This window comes from Lepisma saccharinum, chromosome 29 (genome assembly GCF_977018435.1).
Source record: "Lepisma saccharinum chromosome 29, izLepSacc3.1, whole genome shotgun sequence".
Lineage (NCBI taxonomy): Eukaryota > Metazoa > Arthropoda > Insecta > Zygentoma > Lepismatidae > Lepisma > Lepisma saccharinum.
In genome coordinates, this window is record NC_139257.1 from 38,072,878 (window position 1) to 38,092,223 (window position 19,346).

The window sequence follows — 19,346 nt, forward strand, 5'->3', positions numbered from 1 at the left end:
ATACCAGATGTCAGTTGGAAATAACCGCCTACGCACCTTAAAAATTCGCTTTCTCTTATTGCCTCGAACGCGTTCGAGCCATAAGGTCATCCTAAGTCTTACCGTTTCCAAATTAACCCCACTTCCGGTCGCCATTTTGGAATTCCGAGCATAGGTTCTATTTACATTTTACTCACATATAAGCGTACGTGATGAATCCGCAAACAGATTTTTCCTAAGTCTTACCGTTTCCAAATTAACCCCACTTCCGGTCGCCATTTTGGATTTCCGAACATAGGTTCTATTTACATTTTACTCACATATAGGCGTACGTGATGAATCCGCAAACAGATTTTTCCTAAGTCTTACCGTTTCCAAATTAACCCCACTTCCGGTCGCCATTTTGGATTTCCGAACATAGGTTCTATTTACATTTTACTCACATATAGGCGTACGTGATGAATCCGCAAACAGATTTTTCCTAAGTCTTACCGTTTCCAAATTAACCCCACTTCCGGTCGCCATTTTGGATTTCCGAGCATAGGTTGTATTTACATTTTACTCACATATAAGCGTACGTGATGAATCCGCAAACAGATTTTTCCTAAGTCTTACCGTTTCCAAATTAACCCCACTTCCGGTCGCCATTTTGGATTTCCGAACATAGGTTCTATTTACATTTTACTCACATATAGGCGTACGTGATGAATCCGCAAACAGATTTTTCCTAAGTCTTACCGTTTCCAAGATAACCCCACTTCCGGTCGCCATTTTGGATTTCCGAACATAGGTTCTATTTACATTTTACTCACATATAGGCGTACGTGATGAATCCGCAAATAGATTTTTCCTAAGTCTTACCGTTTCCAAGATAACCCCACTTCCGGTTGCCATTTTGGATTTCAGAGCATAGGTTCTATTTACATTTTACTCACATATAGGCGTACATGATGAATCCGCTAACAGATTTTTCCTAAGTCTTACCGTTTCCAAAATAACCCCACTTCCGGTCGTCATTTTGGATTTCCGAGCATAGGTTCTATTTACATTTTACTCACGTATAGGTGTACCTGATGAACCCGCAAACAGATTTTTCCTAAGTCTTACCGTTTCCAAGATAACCCCATTTCCGGTCGCCATTTTGGATTTCCGAACATAGGTTCTATTTACATTTTACTCACATATAGGCGTACATGATGAATCCGCAAACAGATTTTTAAATTCCCTGATATTCTCTGCGCATTCTCTCGCGCAAGGCATCCAACGCCCACGTGCCTCGTCGGTCCTCCTCTTTTCCCGGTATACTATGAAACTCCACCTCCTCCGAGAACACTACTTTTTTTATTCTATTCACGTGCTGCCTCTCGGAAACTTTTTTTCCTTTTTGCCCGCTCTCCATTCCGCCGCCTACTAACGTATCCTGCACACAGTCATACCTTATCAACGTTCCCACGAACTTCTACACGCCCATTCCAAGAAACACCCGACATGTCCCAACACGTGTTCCACAATCTCTCCATATCGCTTCAATATCCCAACACATTTCCTTTCCAACTCCTTTATCTTCTCAACCGTCGACGCTTATCAACTTCAACAGTCATTTACGCCCCCCCCCCCAACGGAAACCCATATCACCATTCCCAGAAAACCAACCGTAGTCACCTCCTGATTAACAACAGGAAACCCCAACCTATAAAACATATATATCCGATATTATAAAATACATCTTCATTATGGGAGACATCTGCCTCAACTAATAACATCCATATTTGTAGACTTTTCCTACCGATATTACAACACTGGTTCATAATATTACATTCGGAAACAGAAAAAAGGAACTTTAAAACTGTAGGTCTGATCCCAATTACCCTTACTGTGCATTTCCCTGTGAAAGCTTATAGAAGTTCGGATCCCACTTTAAAACTGTAGGTTCGATCCCGTTTAGCCTTACTGTGCATAAAGTGGACTTATAACACCAAACCCATTATAAAACATATATAACCAATATTATAAAATACATCTTTATTATGTGAGACACCTGCCTCAGTTAATAACATCCATATTTGTAGACTTTTCCTGCCGATCGGTTCATAACATTACATTAGGAAACAGAAAAAAGGAACTTTATATTAGAACAGTTTATCTCAACACTTCTCGACCGGGCTGTCAGAGAGCTGTATATTTAATTAGACCCTTATTATTTTTCTATCAGAGTCTGCCAAGCAATCAACCACATGCAGCTATTAGATATCTCGCAACTGTTGACACCAACTTGATATGATACTGCGATCCAAATTTCCCGGATATGCCGATTAGCCAGCAGTGAGTTCATCTCGCAAGTGTTGACACCAATTTGATATGATACTGCAATCAGAGTTTACCGGATATACCAATTAGCCAGATTCAGCAATTAACTTACTATCTTGAAAGGCGATATGATACTGGAATCTGTGTTTGCGGCAGCTGCATATGTTTCTCTACGATCATTTCACACTTTGAAATTGTTAACAAAGGATCAGAATGGAGAACGGGGACGATGTAAGTACCTTATATTAATTTCATTTTGTCAAATAATAAGTTCATATTTACACATCGCAACATTTATTGGTGTCGATCATCAGTTTACAAAATATATACACAGAAATTCTTACACATAATAAAACTCTACAGGTGAGTAATTATATAATATCGGTGTTGCAACAAATCGCGTTCAATGCTAATATTCTTTTGAAACTCATTTTCTCCCCAAAGCAAACCAAAGATGATCTTCAGGAAAATGTTGAATTATTATGCTTTTCAGAGCCTGAAAAGCGTTTTAATTCTTACATTTTGCATTTTGACTACAGGACGAAAACTGTCGAATTTCCCACAATGACTCATCAATGCCATCTCTCCCCAAACACCGGATACATGTACCCATTTCCGAGAATTTCAGACTCAACAACGCCATCTGTTTTCAAACACCGGAAACACGTACTCCGATTTATATATAACATCACACACCAAAATAACATAAGAAAAACAGAATGGCGTCACAGAAATTAAAACAATTCATAATAATAATAATAATAATCCGAGAATTTCCGACTCATCAACGCCATCTGTTTTCAAACACCGGAAACACGTACTCCGATTTATATATAACATCACACACCAAAATAACATAACAAAAACAAAATGGCGTCACTGAAATTAAAACAATTCATAATAATAATAATCCGAGAATTTCCGACTCATCAACGCCATCTGTTTTCGAACACCGGAAACACGTACTCCAATTTATATATGACGTCACACGCCAAAATAGCGTAACAAAATGGCGTCACAGAAATTAAAACAATTCCTAATAATAATATAATAATATTTAAATTAATAATAATTTAATAATATAATCTGGTCACGTGACTTCCATTTTGTGACGTCACAAACAGTCACGTGACTCCCAGAAATTGCAAATTCATCCAAACCTACGCCCAAAACATGTTCGGACATGTTCTATTCAGACAGAAAAACCGTTCCACCCATTTCCAGAAATCTCAGACTTATCAACGGTCTCAAACGGGAAACGCCCCCCAAAACTTACCACCTATCTCATCAACACCGGAAACCCTTATCAAGTCCTCATTAACAACAAAAAACACTTCCCGCAAACTTATCAAAGCCACCGAAAACGCCCCCCGGAAACACTTATCAATCTCCTCATTCACAACAGGAAATCCATATCATTAAGCCCCGCCCCTTTTCCCCATCAACCAATCAAAACGCTCAAAATATTAAGCCCCGCCCCTTTTCCCCTATCAACCAATCAAAACGCTCAAAACATTAAGCCCCGCCCACTTTTCCCCATCAACCAATCAAAACGCTCAAAACACCCACCCTTGCTTGCCCACACTGCTTGGTCATCAATTGATCTTTGATCGATCTTTTCCAATCAATTGATTTATCGGACTCTACGGGGGTGAATAACTACTCAGACCATTTGCTGAATTCAAAACACAAAAACCATGGTTTCATCATGTAAGTGCTACAAGAAATGTAATTGTATTAATTAATAGACTGAACGGGCCATTTGTGTACTAGGCAACATTTATCCAAAATTGGAATAACGAACAATAAGAAATGTGAATGTGGCTGGGAAAGTGCAGATGCACAACATATAATACTGGAATGCTCAAAATATAATAGAGAGAGAAATATCTTGTATAAAACTTTAAATAATCTAAATGTTCAGTTTCCAACAAATTTGTTAAGTTTAGTTGTTAATTCAGATGTGAGAATTGGTTATAGTTTGTTATCATTTTTAAGGAAGTGTAACATACAATTGTAAAAGGCAAAATGTTCTTAAAAAAAAATCTAATATCTGTAAAATAGGGGGGATGGACTGATAATTTTATTGTAAAACAATTGTGTGTGTATTGTTATGGACAAAAAACGGCATAAAAGCTGTTAGGTTCCAAATAAAGGAATGAATGAATGAATGAATAAGAGCTTCAAGCCTTCCTATCATAGACATCCAGATGGCTTGATTCAAAATATAACCATTAACATATTGAAAACCGTGTCATGTTGTGTAGTATTTTAACACAGAGAAAGAGAACAAATAAAATCTATAGACACACAAGAAGAGAAAGAAAGAGTGAACAGAAATATGAAAGCAAGAGACGAGACGAGACGAGACGAGAGAGAGAGAGAGAGAGAGAGAGAGAGAGAGAGAGAGAGAGAGAGAGAGAGAGAAACAGTGAGAAAGGGAGGTAGTGAGAAATAGACAGTGAGAAAGAGAAATAGTCGATATATATATATATATATAAATGAACGAGTGATAGAGTGGAAAGGAAAGAGAAGCGAAGAAGGGATAGCCAGGAAGAGAATAATGGGGGGAGAGAAGGAGAAAACGCGACAAAGAACGGAAAAGAGAAGATGGTAAATGAAATAATCAATAAGATAAGAAGAAAGCTCGAAGAAGTATATTTTAATAGTGAAAAAGCAAGCCGAAAATCTACCAAGAAGATACAACAGAATTAAAATAAGGAACACCAATAAAAAGAAGGAAAGAAGGGGAGGGGTCGTGATACAATAAGTTGTTTTCCTTTTAAAAAGAAAATGGAGATATTTACCCCCTCCTCCACCTGTTTTGCCTTCTACAGTGGCAAGATGGGATCCTCAATTACAGCAGCACTACGACGCCAGGGGTCCCGGATTCGAATCCTGGTCTGGGCGTGGGTGTTTTTTTGTGTTTCTTCATCAATTTCATATCATCACTCATCCTCATCTTCGCGATTAGCCAAAAGCGGCAGAAAAGCGAAATGAAATAAGTCAAATCAATCATTAAGACTCCTAGGCCAAATGTCCTTGTCTAGGCTGACATGAACTACAAAGATTACAGTATAATGTCTCGTTTCGACGCTACGTATCCTCGAAAAAGTTTTATCCTGACTATAGGCAACACAGCAACTTCAATGGGTTTCTTTCCTGCTATGTTATTTCTATTTTTCTCTATCTCTCCCTCTTTCTTACTTCTACTGTTTATTTCTTTCTCATTTTTCTTCATGTGTTTTTTGTTCCTCTTTCGTTTCTCCCTCTCTCTTTTGCTATCTTTATCTGTTCCTTTTATTCCTATTTATTTTCTCTATGTCTTCCTCTCTTCTTTCTATTATTTTATCTCACTATGACTTCTCTACTTCTTTTTATCTTTCTGTTTTCTCTCCTTATATCTCTTTCTTGTGTTTTTTTTATTTCAAACTCCCGACCTACCGAACAGCTATTTGAACACATTTTGCCGTTAAAAATTCCAGATTCAGCCAATAACCTAGAAAAACGACGGTAAGAAACTGACCATTATTCCTTGGGCACGAAGGCTGTTATTTCAAGAACTCAGTTTGTCAATGAGCAACCTTGCAGCTTCTGGATCGCACGGTAGATAGCGTTGCTGTCACCTTTCTGGGATCCCTGTGAATCAACGCTATAGGGTTAAGATGAATATCACGTATTAGCTCGTGCAAGGGACAATTATCCACCAAGGTCTTCACGTACGCTTTCACTCTGCGACAAACATGGTTTGCTCTGATTGGTTTTTCAAATTATGCAAAGGTTACTCAACTTTGCGTTGCCTAAACTCTGACCGTACCCTTGTCACCTTTAATGTGCAAGTAAAGAATTTCTAAGGGGACAGCGGTCAGCATGCTTCAAGGTTAAGAGAAAAAAAAATACATGTTTTGTCAAGGGTGATGCGTCATTATTCTATTTTCAAAGGCCCCAGAAGAATGGAAAAACTGGATTTCGTAAGTTTTTCTTTGTGTGAATCAGTACGTCTAGTAAAGATAACGTGTACGTGGGATCCATGAGTATTACCGTGCAAATTGTCCATGACTATTTTCATCAATTTTTCTCTTACATTATATATATATTTTTAAGCGATAGATTTTTGTGTGTTAGTGCAGAAGTTATCAACAGCTTGTTCTGAGTTTTCTTTTAATTCTTGAAGCTCTTATTGGGTCAAATAAATTGCACAAACATGCTTATGGACAATTTGCACGGTAATACTCATGGATCCCACTGTACGTACCTGATATGTATATATTTCTCAAGAGTAGAAACCATTTTCAAACCGTGTTGTTCAGTATGTCCTTAAACGTTCTCGGTCTCGTAACCTCGTTAATGAGAAAGCCAGTCTCGTTAACGAGAAAACTAGTATTGTTTTGTGTCTTGTAAATGGTAAAACTACTACAAATTTGTCCTTTCATATGCCGTTAATTTTGATGAATTTAGGAGGCGCGTCTAGTGTATTGTTTAGTGTGGGGTGTCAGTAATCTTTTTTTATTATTATTTCTTTAATTCTCTTTGGATTTATACGATAAAAACTGAAGTCTTTTTTATAATTTCTCCATTTGTAACTGACCTTCGTGGGCGGGACCTAGGGCAAGTGTCCCAACTGCTCCCCCTCAGGACAGGTTCTGATTGAAAGTAAAAACACGTTTATACTTCAGATATCAAAGTTTGGGTTTCCTGGAAGCCATTAGTGTATGCTACATGAAGTTTTATATACAATGCTATGCTTTCACATCATGAACATAAAAAAATACTGTTGGAAATTTTTTACATTTCTTATGCTCAAATAGGCTATAATATCTACAGTGCTCACACAACGTTTGACTATTGATTCTAAATCACCGTCAAAACTATTTACGAATCTACGTTTAATCATCACCACTAACAGTGGTAGTTAGATGTAATGTACGAACTGTGTTGTGGTTTTGTTTATTTTTATGTCGTTGTCGGTCAAAAGTAAATATCGTCGTATTTCCCAGCCCTGGCCCAAAACCATGGTAACGGTTGAAGTTTTTGCTTGCGATGACGTGTGACCGGCCAAGTGAATGCATCACTTCAATGTAAAGTCACGTGAAATGACAAAACGACAGTGTTGCAGTATGCAGATATTAAACACCAGAACAAGAACAATGACTAGATGAGGATGTGTACTACAGTCTGTGGGAAATGAGATGCGATAACCACTAACGCCGTCAAACGGTTGGGCGGGAACTTTACGTCACATACCATGAAGAAGTAATAGGATCTGAGCTGATTATGTCCTTTGCAATTAGTCACTTCATTAAATGATTTACTAAATCTCATCAATTTACATTGTCGAGTTTATTATTTGTGTTCTTTTTGGTTTAGGTTCAATATCTTCTCCGTAGAGAAAATTATGCTCATTTCTTTGTTTTCCTTGACCCTGTACATCCAGGGTCAAGGAAGTCAGTAATAAGGTGTGTTACATACAGTGTACACCAGGGCCGGCGCTAGTAATTTTGCCGCCCTGGCAGGTGGCGGCAGATGCCGCTCCCTCTCGAAAGCCCTCCCCCCCCCTCCCGTCATTACGTAGCAACGGGAAATTGAAAATTAATATATTCCTAAGTAAAACATAAAACTATAAAATAAATAAATTTATTATACTATTAACCAAAAAAGGATATTTCGCTCGACCACAGTCAAACACTAATTTTATATTAGACTTGTTACTATATTTTATGAAAACTCTCTCTTTCTCTTAAATGTATCTTAAATGTAACAAGTATTAGGAAAGAAATGAAGGCTTGACTTCATATGTTTAACGTTGTAGGTCTGTGATACATGATTGGATTTTTAAAATGTGGGTGATCTAAGGTCTGAATTTTTTCCTGCGTTTTCCCCGCATAAAGCGGCTCTGTGGTTCACCCAGCCTCAAATGAATGGGTGTACCATGGGGGGTAAAGGGGCCGGAGAGTGGTGCTGAACATATCACCTCTAAAATGGCTGAGATCGAGAATGTGTGTGGGCCTACCCCCACATCCCCTAAACGTGCCTTCATGACATGGTGCTATGTGCACAGGGAACTTTACCTTTGCATTTAATATTCTTCTTCGTATAAAGCTATCTTGCATAAAATAGAAACAAGGGTGTTTCAGACATGATTGATAGGAGATAGTATTTTTATTAGCCTTAATTTCCAAGAAGAACTTTGTTCGCCTCTTGCCACGTTTACCGACAAAGTTAATAAATCCGAAGTTCTACACTCTCATTAGGTGCAAAATCATGACTCTTTATCAGTTTAAGATCTCCTTTCGTGTAATTGTTTTCTTATAGCCAAAAACGCTTTTCGTTCATCTTTTAATTCAGTAGCTTTCATGTGTTAACATTCCTGGAGTTTTATACAATTTTCAAACAAAGATAAGATTGCATGTCTTTAAGCTTACTAATATCATACAAGAAATGGAAAATTCACTATGATGTTTAAGCTGCTAAAACCTAAAGCTAAAATAATCGTCTACGGCCTGGTAATAAAAACAACTTTGTACCGCTTTAGTGGATCTTCAACAGTTTCATCATACTGAAACTGCTTCTCCTTTCGATTTCGGTCCTGTACAGTGTTGCCTATCTTTGGATCATCTATATCTAAATTCGATGCCAATTCATCAACCTGGACTGAAAGGTCGCCCCCCCCCCTCCCCCGACGCCTCCACGAGTGGAGGGAGGGAAGTCCTACCAGGCTGCCAAGTTGCGTCTAAGAAACTTTGAAATTTTCATCACTCCTGCTTTTTTCAAAACGTGGAATAAGAAGTCATACGTACCATATAACTAGTGAGCAAAGAAATGTGAAGCCACACAACTAGTTTGCAATACACTGAGCCTCATGTGCGACCATTTGGACAGTTTTATTGTCGCCAATTATTTGAAGGAGCGCATCCTAGACCTCTCCCATTTGACATCTCAACGAAGTTAAGGCATCGAATCTGCTTTCCCACCATGTGACACTCAGTGGTTTTAAAGTGACTACTGAATTGTCTTAAAATCACTTCCTGTGATGTAATAGGGTTTTTGATTAGAGACAATTTGTATAATACATATCGTTGTTGCCAACAATAAGTAGTTTCACGTTCACCACACTCTTCGGTTGTTTAGAAATCGTAAGAAGAAGGATCTCTAAATTTCCGCTTTCACATGTCAATGAAACTTTAACATGAGTTCAGTGTAGGTCACAAAAGAGATTTACATATTGTTATGATATCTTTTAAACCACGAGAGGGGGGGGGGGGACGATAACAGGGAGTGTATGATACAGGAAATGGTATCTTGGCTCTGTGTAGTCTGTTAAAAAGGGCGTGTCTGTGTTTGTTCCTTAATGTGCAATGAAAGAATAGATAATTTGGCGTTTGTTTGATTACTCTGCAATCACATACATGCAGGAGATTCATAACGTGATGTTCTTTTGATTATATGAAAAAAATACTGGTGACATTTTGAAGGATTCTATAGAGCAGAAGTTTAAAATATATTATACAAATTAGTAATAGTATTTTAAATATTTGTGGCAACGTGTTCAATTCACTGAAGTATTCTTAAAAAATGTATACTACTATGTAAGACCATTACAGACACATTAACATTTATTTCATAGAACGTATAAGCGATATTAAAAAATACAATACTTATGCAACTCAATTCTGCTTTATGGCCAAGTTACAAAGCAAAAATTAAACCATTAAGCTAAACTCCTACAGCTGATCAAAATCTAATTACGGTTTCGCTGTAACGCAACTTAGCTTTGAACAAAACTTCGTGTATATTTTGTGCTTATAAAATACCGACACGAAAGTTGTATTAATCATTTTACACATCGGTAAGAAGTCACACTTGGTTTCTACTGCAGAAATTAAAGACTACACATCAAAAGGTAGAAAAAAATCTGCCCTTGCATGTTGACCTGAGACTGCAGTGGCGTTCCCAGGATTTTCGAAAGGGAGGGGTTACGTACACTATTTTTGGTAGTCATCCCTCATTTTGCCATCTTTTCCTACATTTGACGTTCTTTCTTTTTAGGAATACTGGGCCATCGGGAAGTGTTATAACCCCCACCAACTCCCGCTTGGGCACGCCACTGCCTGTGAGAATGAAATATTACTTTATGACAAGTTTGCGTGAAAGCAAAGTTGTACAATATTACATTTCATGTTAGGTAGACTTTGATATATTCGCGGAAACATGTTGTGCACTGAAGAAAAAAATACAAGTGCATAGCCTAGTGTAAATATAGTGTACATAAATGCTCATTTGAACTTGTCTTTTCTGGTATACACAGTACATTATGTTCAACGTACTTGGAAGATGTATCTTGTAATAAATAATAATAACAAGTGGTGTGCGGTATCTAGAAAAGTCGGGACCGGGATCGGAAAGAAAAATTCCGTCCCGAACCAGACTTCAGCAAATGACTTCCCTACTTTTCTGGATCCCGAGCAGTCGGGAAATTCCGAATGGTCATTTCAAAACGGTATTAATTCTTTTCTTTTCTACATTGCAAGTGCCTGGAACTTATCGGAAATTGTTAGTTTTCATTCCAGAAATGCAAAGACAATCACTTAAGGTGAAAATGACGTGTAGAATTTGAAATTTCCAGAGCGTCGGAAAATTTCCCGACCAGTCGAGAAATTGCGAATATTTCCCGTCCCGAATGACGGGATTTAAAAAAAAATCCGTTCCGATCAATAATATTCTGTCCCGCATAACAATAAGTACCTATCGATATTTATTTTCAATTTGTCTAAAGCCACAAAATGTAAATGGGTGGAAATGCTCATTTGTGTACTCGATTTCGTGTGTTCAGTTTCTGGTATGGTTTTCCTATCTGCATAGTGCAACACTAGCGCATAGATTTGGAATTCATTTCATTGATAAATTCACTTCTTACCGTCGTTTCGTCATCACGAGTAAACAACGGATTGGCCCAACCTATACTTCTAATAACCTTGGTATTTCCCATATCACTCTCATCCATTCTAACAGATTTATCCCCTTCACTAATATGGATTCTGTATGCATATGCTCGAAAATGTAGGCTCGAAATATAAAGTGATTTTTATATATATATTTAAAAAAAGAAACAGAAAAAGGATATAAAAAGTGAATTATTCATAATAATCATTTTATGTTTGATGTTTGTGATTCTGGTGAATTTGAGAGACTAACTATCAATTTTAGAAGAAAAACATTAAAACAAATACAAAACAGTAACGATGTCCAAAGTCGACAAGATAACGCTGACAGGGACAGTTAAAAGAAGAAGAAGAAGAAGTCGTATGAGAATCAGAGGAATATGACTCCAAAAAATGCTGTTTTGTTTTAATAATCTCCTCTGAAGAGCTCTATGTGTACTTATTAGTAAGTTAAATTTAATTTTCTAGACTAAGCATAGATATATTCCATTTCGCAGAAGATCTAATCTTGTAGGAAACAATTCTCAACCTAACTCAAACTCACCTTCTCTACTCTGGTTCTGTTTTAGGATTTGTGGCTGCACATTTTATTAAACGTTCCATTAGCCAGATCGACATATCTCCACTTCTACTCCTTAAGCTGGTCATACACAGACGTAAAAATAAGTCGAAGTCATTAAACTTTGAACGCAACGTAGAAATCCGACAGTATTTGGGGAGCTGTGGATGATACGCACCGTAATTTTCGTACGCATCCAAAAGTTTAGGAGGATTTAACTTTCCACCGTATACGCGTCCGTAAAGGAAAACTCTCAGTGGAGATAATTGCCCTGCTGCACCCTCGGTCAAGACTCAGCTATTGTGAACCACGCTTTACTGATTCTTTTTAAGAATCAGACGTCTCTCTGGTTCTCACACGACGATATATTCAATCAGAAAGACCGGGGAACATCAGGTCAATGTTTGTGTGTGTGTGTGTGTGTGTGTGTGGGCGTGAAATATACGCAGAAAGGGACAGTAGTACTAACTCTGAACATGGTGTGATTTTTCACGTAGTACCCCTTGGACTGCATTTTTGCAGGCTAACGACGCTCTGGCGTCTCAACCATAGTCAGTATAATCCTACGTGCTGTGTCCATGTGTGTTTGTGATTTTTCATCAATTTAATCTTATCACCATCATCTTCGCGATTAGCCAAAAGGGGCAGAAAAACTAAGTCAAATAAAACCAATCAATCTGAATCTAGATATTACGTAACTGCCAGTAATAAATAGGTAACATTATTTTTTTAGTAATAACACAGTTACCTTGTCACATAAGATAACATAATGATCTATTGTTAATGTTCAGAACTCACCTGATATCGAGTCCTGTTCATTGCCGTTGCAGTTGTGGCAGCACACAGGATTGCAAACAAAGCTACCAAAGAGATGGCATTCTGAAATAAATAGAAGAGTGGATGAATTGAAATTCATCTTACATTGAAAGTGTAAGATCGTTACTCTTCAAATGCAGAGATTAAAATTATCGACATATCCGATCTTGTTACACCGAAGATTCACTCACATTGATACTCACAAGTATCAATTTTGACATGGAATCTTTTAGAGGTGTCGAAACATAAGGCCATTGCATTTAATTTATTTCTCTTGCAGTCTACGGTTATTACAAGCATTAAAACACAGTTTTTCGTTGCGGTGTTTCAGGAGAACACACGCTCCCTTCAAAAAATTTTAACCATTGATATAACCAATCAATCAAACTAAAAATAAATGTCTGATGAAGGAAGCGTGTGTTCTCCTGAAACGTCACAACAACAAAAAAAAGTTTTTATGCTTGTAATAACCTTAGACTACAAGAGAAATAATTTTACAATGCAAGCAATGCGTACATACAAGAAAAATTATAATTTAATTAATTTTGTTTTCCTGTTTTTTATTGGTTTATTGGTTTACTGTATGCTGATGTTCGTAGAGTTTTTACGTACTTATGTGTTCCTCTTTACGTATTTCATTAGCTAAGTACGTTACATAAGCTTGATCCTTAGTACTAATAGCTAGCAGCTCACATTATGGTGTTGAAATTTATGTTTATTCATGAATTCAGATGCACTCTTTTTTAGCTGATTTTCCGTTTTTGGTCACTATTTGACGATCATTATTGCAAGAGTCCTCTAATTGAAATATATTTGCAATTATATATTGTACAATCAAGTGTTATGCGTAAACAATAAGGAAAGAATCTCGTGTACACATTTTTGAAATATTGATGCAAGGTAACTTAATATATTAGGTAGCTACATCCGAAGATTGCCGATCGTGCCCGAGCGCGTGACGTCACAGTGGAGGCACAGAGCTTGGCCGAAGCAAACGGCCGCTAGCATTTCTGTGGGAGATTCAGAGGGAGAAAGTACTTTATTACTTTGAAGAAGGAAAAAATAGTAATTTTCATACTCTGGGATGATCTTGCCACGTTGTTTCGTGTCGCGTTGGCTCTTGGCGTGTTGCCTTTTTCGCGTCGTGCCACGTCGTGTCCGATCTGGTGTGCGACTGGTTTTAGCTGAATCTTTTGTGCAAAACACAACAATTCTGTTCATGCTAACACGAACAGATGTTTATTTACTTACTCCAATTCATGTTGTTTTTCAAAACGCACTGTTGGTTAGGTGTGTTTCTGTTGACTACACAAGACATATAGGTGGGTTTCATGTGACGTCAGGACGCGCACAGCCGCCATGTTTGTTGCAAATTTTATATCTCGTTTGCAAGGAAATATCCACCACGTAGCATTCGTTGTATCTGCACAAACTACATGTTTGTTTTAAACCAGTATCTGCTTCAATTCCGTATACTTACAAGAACTGGCCTCGATCATGGCTGCTCAAAGCCACAATTCAACAGTTTGTGACGTAGGTGAAACACACCTATTGTTTACATCGTTTCACACAATCATATGCTATGCTTTGCTCTAAATTTGACTACTCGCTGGAGAAAAATAGAACGAATACTTGTTACTACTTCAAACAACTTCTAGTCAATTCGATTAGAATGAAACAGACAATTCCTGAAAATAAGAGAACCAATTTTGTTGCGTGGATTATTTATACCACTAAATTGGTAGAAATTTGTATTGTTATAAGTAATCAATGCACATCCACGATTTAAACCGGAAACCTTAGCTTTGGTGTGCATCATAATAACCGCTTTATCTGGGAAGATTATTGTTTCAAGTCCGAACATTAATGTTATGCTTCACCTTGAACATATTCTGCAGGTACTCAAAATAGTGCTTTGTCTGAATCGTTGCCTTCTTAATCTTATCCTTGCTATCTTTTGTCGACTTCCTTGGTCTGAAGTCTAGAAGATATGGTTGGAAACATTGAACCCCAAGCATAATCAGATCTAGAGCTTTTTTTCTGGGAGAGGCACAGAACATGCTGTAAGCATTATGATAAGCCATAACGCTGAAAATATAATGTATATATTCACATCAAGAATATTGGCTAGTTATGTTTATGTTAACGTTTCAGTAATTAATTAACTAACATCACTCTAGTATCACCAACAGAAATTGTACCGGATAACCGGAACAATCACGATATCAACAAAAATGTATGGATGTATATGTAGGCCTATATATATGTACATTTAAAAAACACGTTAATTTTCAGTTAATTGATTAACTAATCTAACAATAGTACACCCACTGTCAAGTGTCATAGTTACCAGTGTTAACTGAATGTATTTTATCCTCATTACGAATAACCATTCTACTATATTACTGTATTATATTCTACAATATTATTAATATTATATACTATTCAGTTCTGTATTATATATATCATGTTTACAAATCGCATTATGTCATTACAATAACACACGCATTAAATGTAAAACGTAAGACAAAATGTAAACCGAACACCGGAACTATTAAGGGATGAAACATAATTCTATGTATGCATGTAAAAAACTTTTTTTTTTTCTTTCTTTGGATATAATAAAGATATTTGCAAAGTCAAATGGGGAACCAATATTCGGAGCATAAGACGTCCTGGTTTATCTTAAAGCACCAGGACCTAAGTGCATACCCTCGAATGTATGCGGGTGGATGTGAGCTTCTTCGGGGTTTCCCCCCTTTTATTTTTATTTTTTTAAAATTCACATCAAGATAATTATAAGAGTTAGTTTTAGATTCAATTTGTGGTCAGATCGGGGCCGGCCCTTCAAAATGGAACATGAACCACTGTACAATGTGTACCTCCACCAGAAAACGAACCAAAGGATCCTATGATTATAAGGTGATAGCATTAGTAGATTTTTTTTAAAAAAATAGATATATTTCTTCGTTACTTGTATAAAAATGATTGGATAAGCTTGAAAATTCATTTCCTCACGAGAAACTGTCATAAACGCGGCGTGGGAGATATTTGACCTAGAATCATCTCGTTTTGTGTCCAACAGTTAACATTATTGCCTTTTGTAACCAACAAGTCCCGGAGTCCATTTCTGGTGTCGATATTTAAGTGTCCCAAGTCTCAAGCAAGTAATGAATTTGTGATAAACTTTGTTTTATGCTTGTACTGTCTGGAAAAAGATTCCTCGAACATTTTTGTTCCTTGTAATATAATGCTCTCTATATACTTTATATAATAGTTAGTTATCTTTTTTGGGAGGACACGTACCCCTGTGTAGGCTTGCCAGTCCGGAATTAGCCCGGTCAGTCCTGGTTTCTTAGAACTGTCCGGGGTGATGTCCGGGGTTTTAAGAATCTGAGCATGAAAATAGCTACCGGTATAGAATATTCACGACCAAAATTTATGACCGGCAAGATTGATTATACCTTTTCTGATTTACAAGAGAGTGCACAAGTTATTAATGCAATTGTAAAAGATGCCGTAAATATTGATGACCTATTTGATGAACAAGGTAATTCAAAACCAAAAGGTAGATTGTGGTTCAAGTTCTGAAAAAGTACCAGATACAATTGAAGAGAAGTGGCAAGCAATTTTTAAGGTGTTTTAAAAGACTGATATTTCACGTAACAACATTTCTAAAATGGTTGAGTTTGCTATGTCTTTGCCTGAAACATCTGCTCCAGTTGAGATAGTATTTTCAATTATGGGGAATATTTGGTCTGCAGAAAGCGGTAGACTTCTAGTATCCACTGTTAAACATCTGCTGAATGTTAAAATTAATTCAGAACTTTCATGTTGTGAATTTTATGATGTTATTAAAACAAACAAGCCATTTCTGAAAAAAATGTCATGTCTAGTGAAAAGTTCAGCTGAGTCAACTAACAGAACAGAGAACAGAGAGGCTTCCTAAACATCAGAAAATGTATTATTCAATTAAACATTTGAAAATTAATTGATTGATTTTAGAAAATGTTAATATTTTTTTGTACAATTTATAGTTTAATGTTCCAATAAAATGTTAAGGATTTTAAGTCATTTCAATTTATTTTTGTAAAAAAAACTGAAATTCAGCAGTAACGAGTTAATCGCGAATATGTCCTGGGTTGGACCAAAAAAAATATGGTAAGCCAACCCCTGTGTCCCTCCCGCTAAATCCGCCAGTGCCTGTGCATACACTCTCCTAACCCCCCAAAATTTCCTCAACCCTCCTAAAATGTTTCAGTCCAATTTATGGTCAGTTTTAGCTATAAATTCGGCCTTACACCCGTGCTCTTCAATAACGCTGCACACAAAGGCAAACTGTCGCATTTCTAACTCAGGCTTATGAACCGTTACATAATTACAATGGAAAAATTACTTTTTAATGCATGAGCAAACACAGCTAATACTACTTAGCCCAATGTTAACACAAGGAGATGCAGATAAGGACCAGGCCTTGAAGGTTTCTTCCTGCATGTCTATAAACTGATAAGGCAGCAAATATGCTTTTGTTGTACTATTACTCGACTTTCGACGCTCATTCATCATAGTGATCACTTTGTAAGTGGTGTGTAAAGTTACTGGAAATTTAGAAGATTCGCTCTAGTAAGTATCTTGTAATCTTTTACCACACTAATAGTTACATTCAAATCGCTAGCAAGGTTTAAGCGTATTATAGACTGTGAAGAAATAAATTGGCTTTGATGATCCATCTTCGTCTGTTATGCGTGCAGACTCAAATTAGTGTAATGTATTGTTTATTTCAAATGTTTAGTGAACTGTTATTTCATTTCAGAAATATTTCTCTTTAAAGGATAACACAAGGAATACAACTAGAATATATCCAATAACCAAACACAGAAATCAACTCAATTAAGGTAGGTTTAAGCTCTAAGCCGTAAAATTGTAAATTTTGCGAAAAAATACATAAGGGCTATATTAATATGAGGTGTATTTGATATTTTGCCTGACGGGCTTTAGATAACAGAGTAGATAAAAAATATAGGAGCGAATTAAGAATGTAGAGAATGTCTCCAATTTCGTTAATTTTTGGTATACTAACTAAATTTGGCCTTCTAACCACGAATCTGTCGTTAAAATGCGGAGTCACGTGTGGAAATAGGAAAAAAGCCAATATAAGTGAGATATTTTTTACAGCTGTCTTGCATTGTTTTAGGAACAAAATTTTAACTAAGCTTGCCTAACCTAACCTAACCTAACCTAACCTTACTGGAAATGGTTCGTGGGACTATCCGTGAATGGTTTGTGGGGCTACTCGTGCATGGTTCGTGGCAACATATATATACATAAGTAAAACTCAATATGCTGACCAATGCATTTTATTATAAAACATAAACTAAACGTAACATTTTAAGTTTTTCATATCATGGAAACAAGGCTTAATGGTGTTATAATATACAGAAGTGTACAATTTTTTCACGTGACTTCCGCATTTTAACAACAGATTCGTGATTAGAAGGCCAAATTTAGTTAGTATACCAAAAATTAATAAAATCGGGGACATTCTCTGTATTCTTAATTCTTAGCAAAATATAACCGCAATTGACAATCAGTAACTGAGTTATTCCAAAAGAAAAAGTATTAGAAACCACACAAGTAACTATTTCCATAATGAAACTTCTGTTCTATTAATTCAAACTCTCCGAGTTCCACTGAGTTTTATTGAACCTAAAGTACTTTGACTTAAGACCCATTTTTTAATAGTCAATTTTCGCAGAAGACCTAGCTTAAACCAGAACAAAGAGTGCTGGGAATTAACAGAAATTACCCAACTAAGTAGCCGAAAGCATGCAAACTGTTCTGAAACCACCAGCACCCCCTCCTGGAGACATCCAAAACTAAGAATAAATCGTCAATAAATGCCAACTAAATAGTGATCACCACTCCTGACGCTTAAAATTAAGCTATCATTCTCCTAGACGGCGTCTATAGGAGTTTCGGTTTCACGCCGTAGCGGCATGACAGGCCGTGTCGCGTGTCGCTTCGGTGTGAAATCTATTTAAGGGACAAGTGGAAGGCGACTAGCTGCAAGGAGAATTCACACCGAAACGGCAAGCAATATGGACCCCTTCAGTTTAAAGCATAACATCCATCACGCATGCGCGAACAAACGACCGAGGTGACACGATTCACGCCATTGAGAAAACGACCCAGTCCGAGGACCGAGGGACATGCATGCGACAAGTAGAGCTTGTCGTATCGCTTCTGTTCGAAAAGTTGCATTTATCTTTTAAGGTTCCCAAGAGAGACGTGTCACTTATCGCGTGTCGTTTGTCGCTTGTCTGAAACCTCCAAAACTTACAATCAACTTTTAATGAACATAGTGGCAGGCAGTTAAAATAGGATCGGCCCTCGAGAGACGGTCTAATCCGCCACAGACTTTCGCACCAGTAATGCCTGCAATAAATAAAACAGATGCGTTGTTTACTAATCACTATCTTGGCAAACAGTCAACTGGTACCAGTGTGAGAGATATGGCAATAAAGCGGATTATCTTGACGACAAGCAAATAATACCTTTCTGATTACGGTGACAATACGTCCTGCAGGACAGTTTTTTCCTTTAAATATGTCCTTTCTTTCAAGTATACCCTGCGAAAATTCCTGCATTACATGACTGATCGTGTTGCACAGTTTAAAAACACCTTCAGTTTTGTAGGAAGGGCATTGTTTCTTACGAAAATAATGGACCATTTCCAAGGAGGCCAA

At 37.1% G+C, this 19,346-nt stretch overlaps 1 protein-coding gene across 3 annotated transcripts in view; it reads right to left on the bottom strand.

Moving 5' to 3' along the window:
- The window catches only part of LOC145981143 (uncharacterized), a 235,530-nt gene that overhangs the window by 31,178 nt on the left and 185,006 nt on the right, over nt 1-19,346 (bottom strand). For all 3 annotated transcript variants that reach the window (XM_083114268.1, XM_083114269.1, XM_083114270.1), the window contains exon 2: nt 12,583-12,663. In XM_083114268.1, the coding sequence (XP_082970394.1) occupies nt 12,583-12,663 (81 nt within the window). The remainder of the gene's footprint in view (nt 1-12,582; nt 12,664-19,346) is intronic.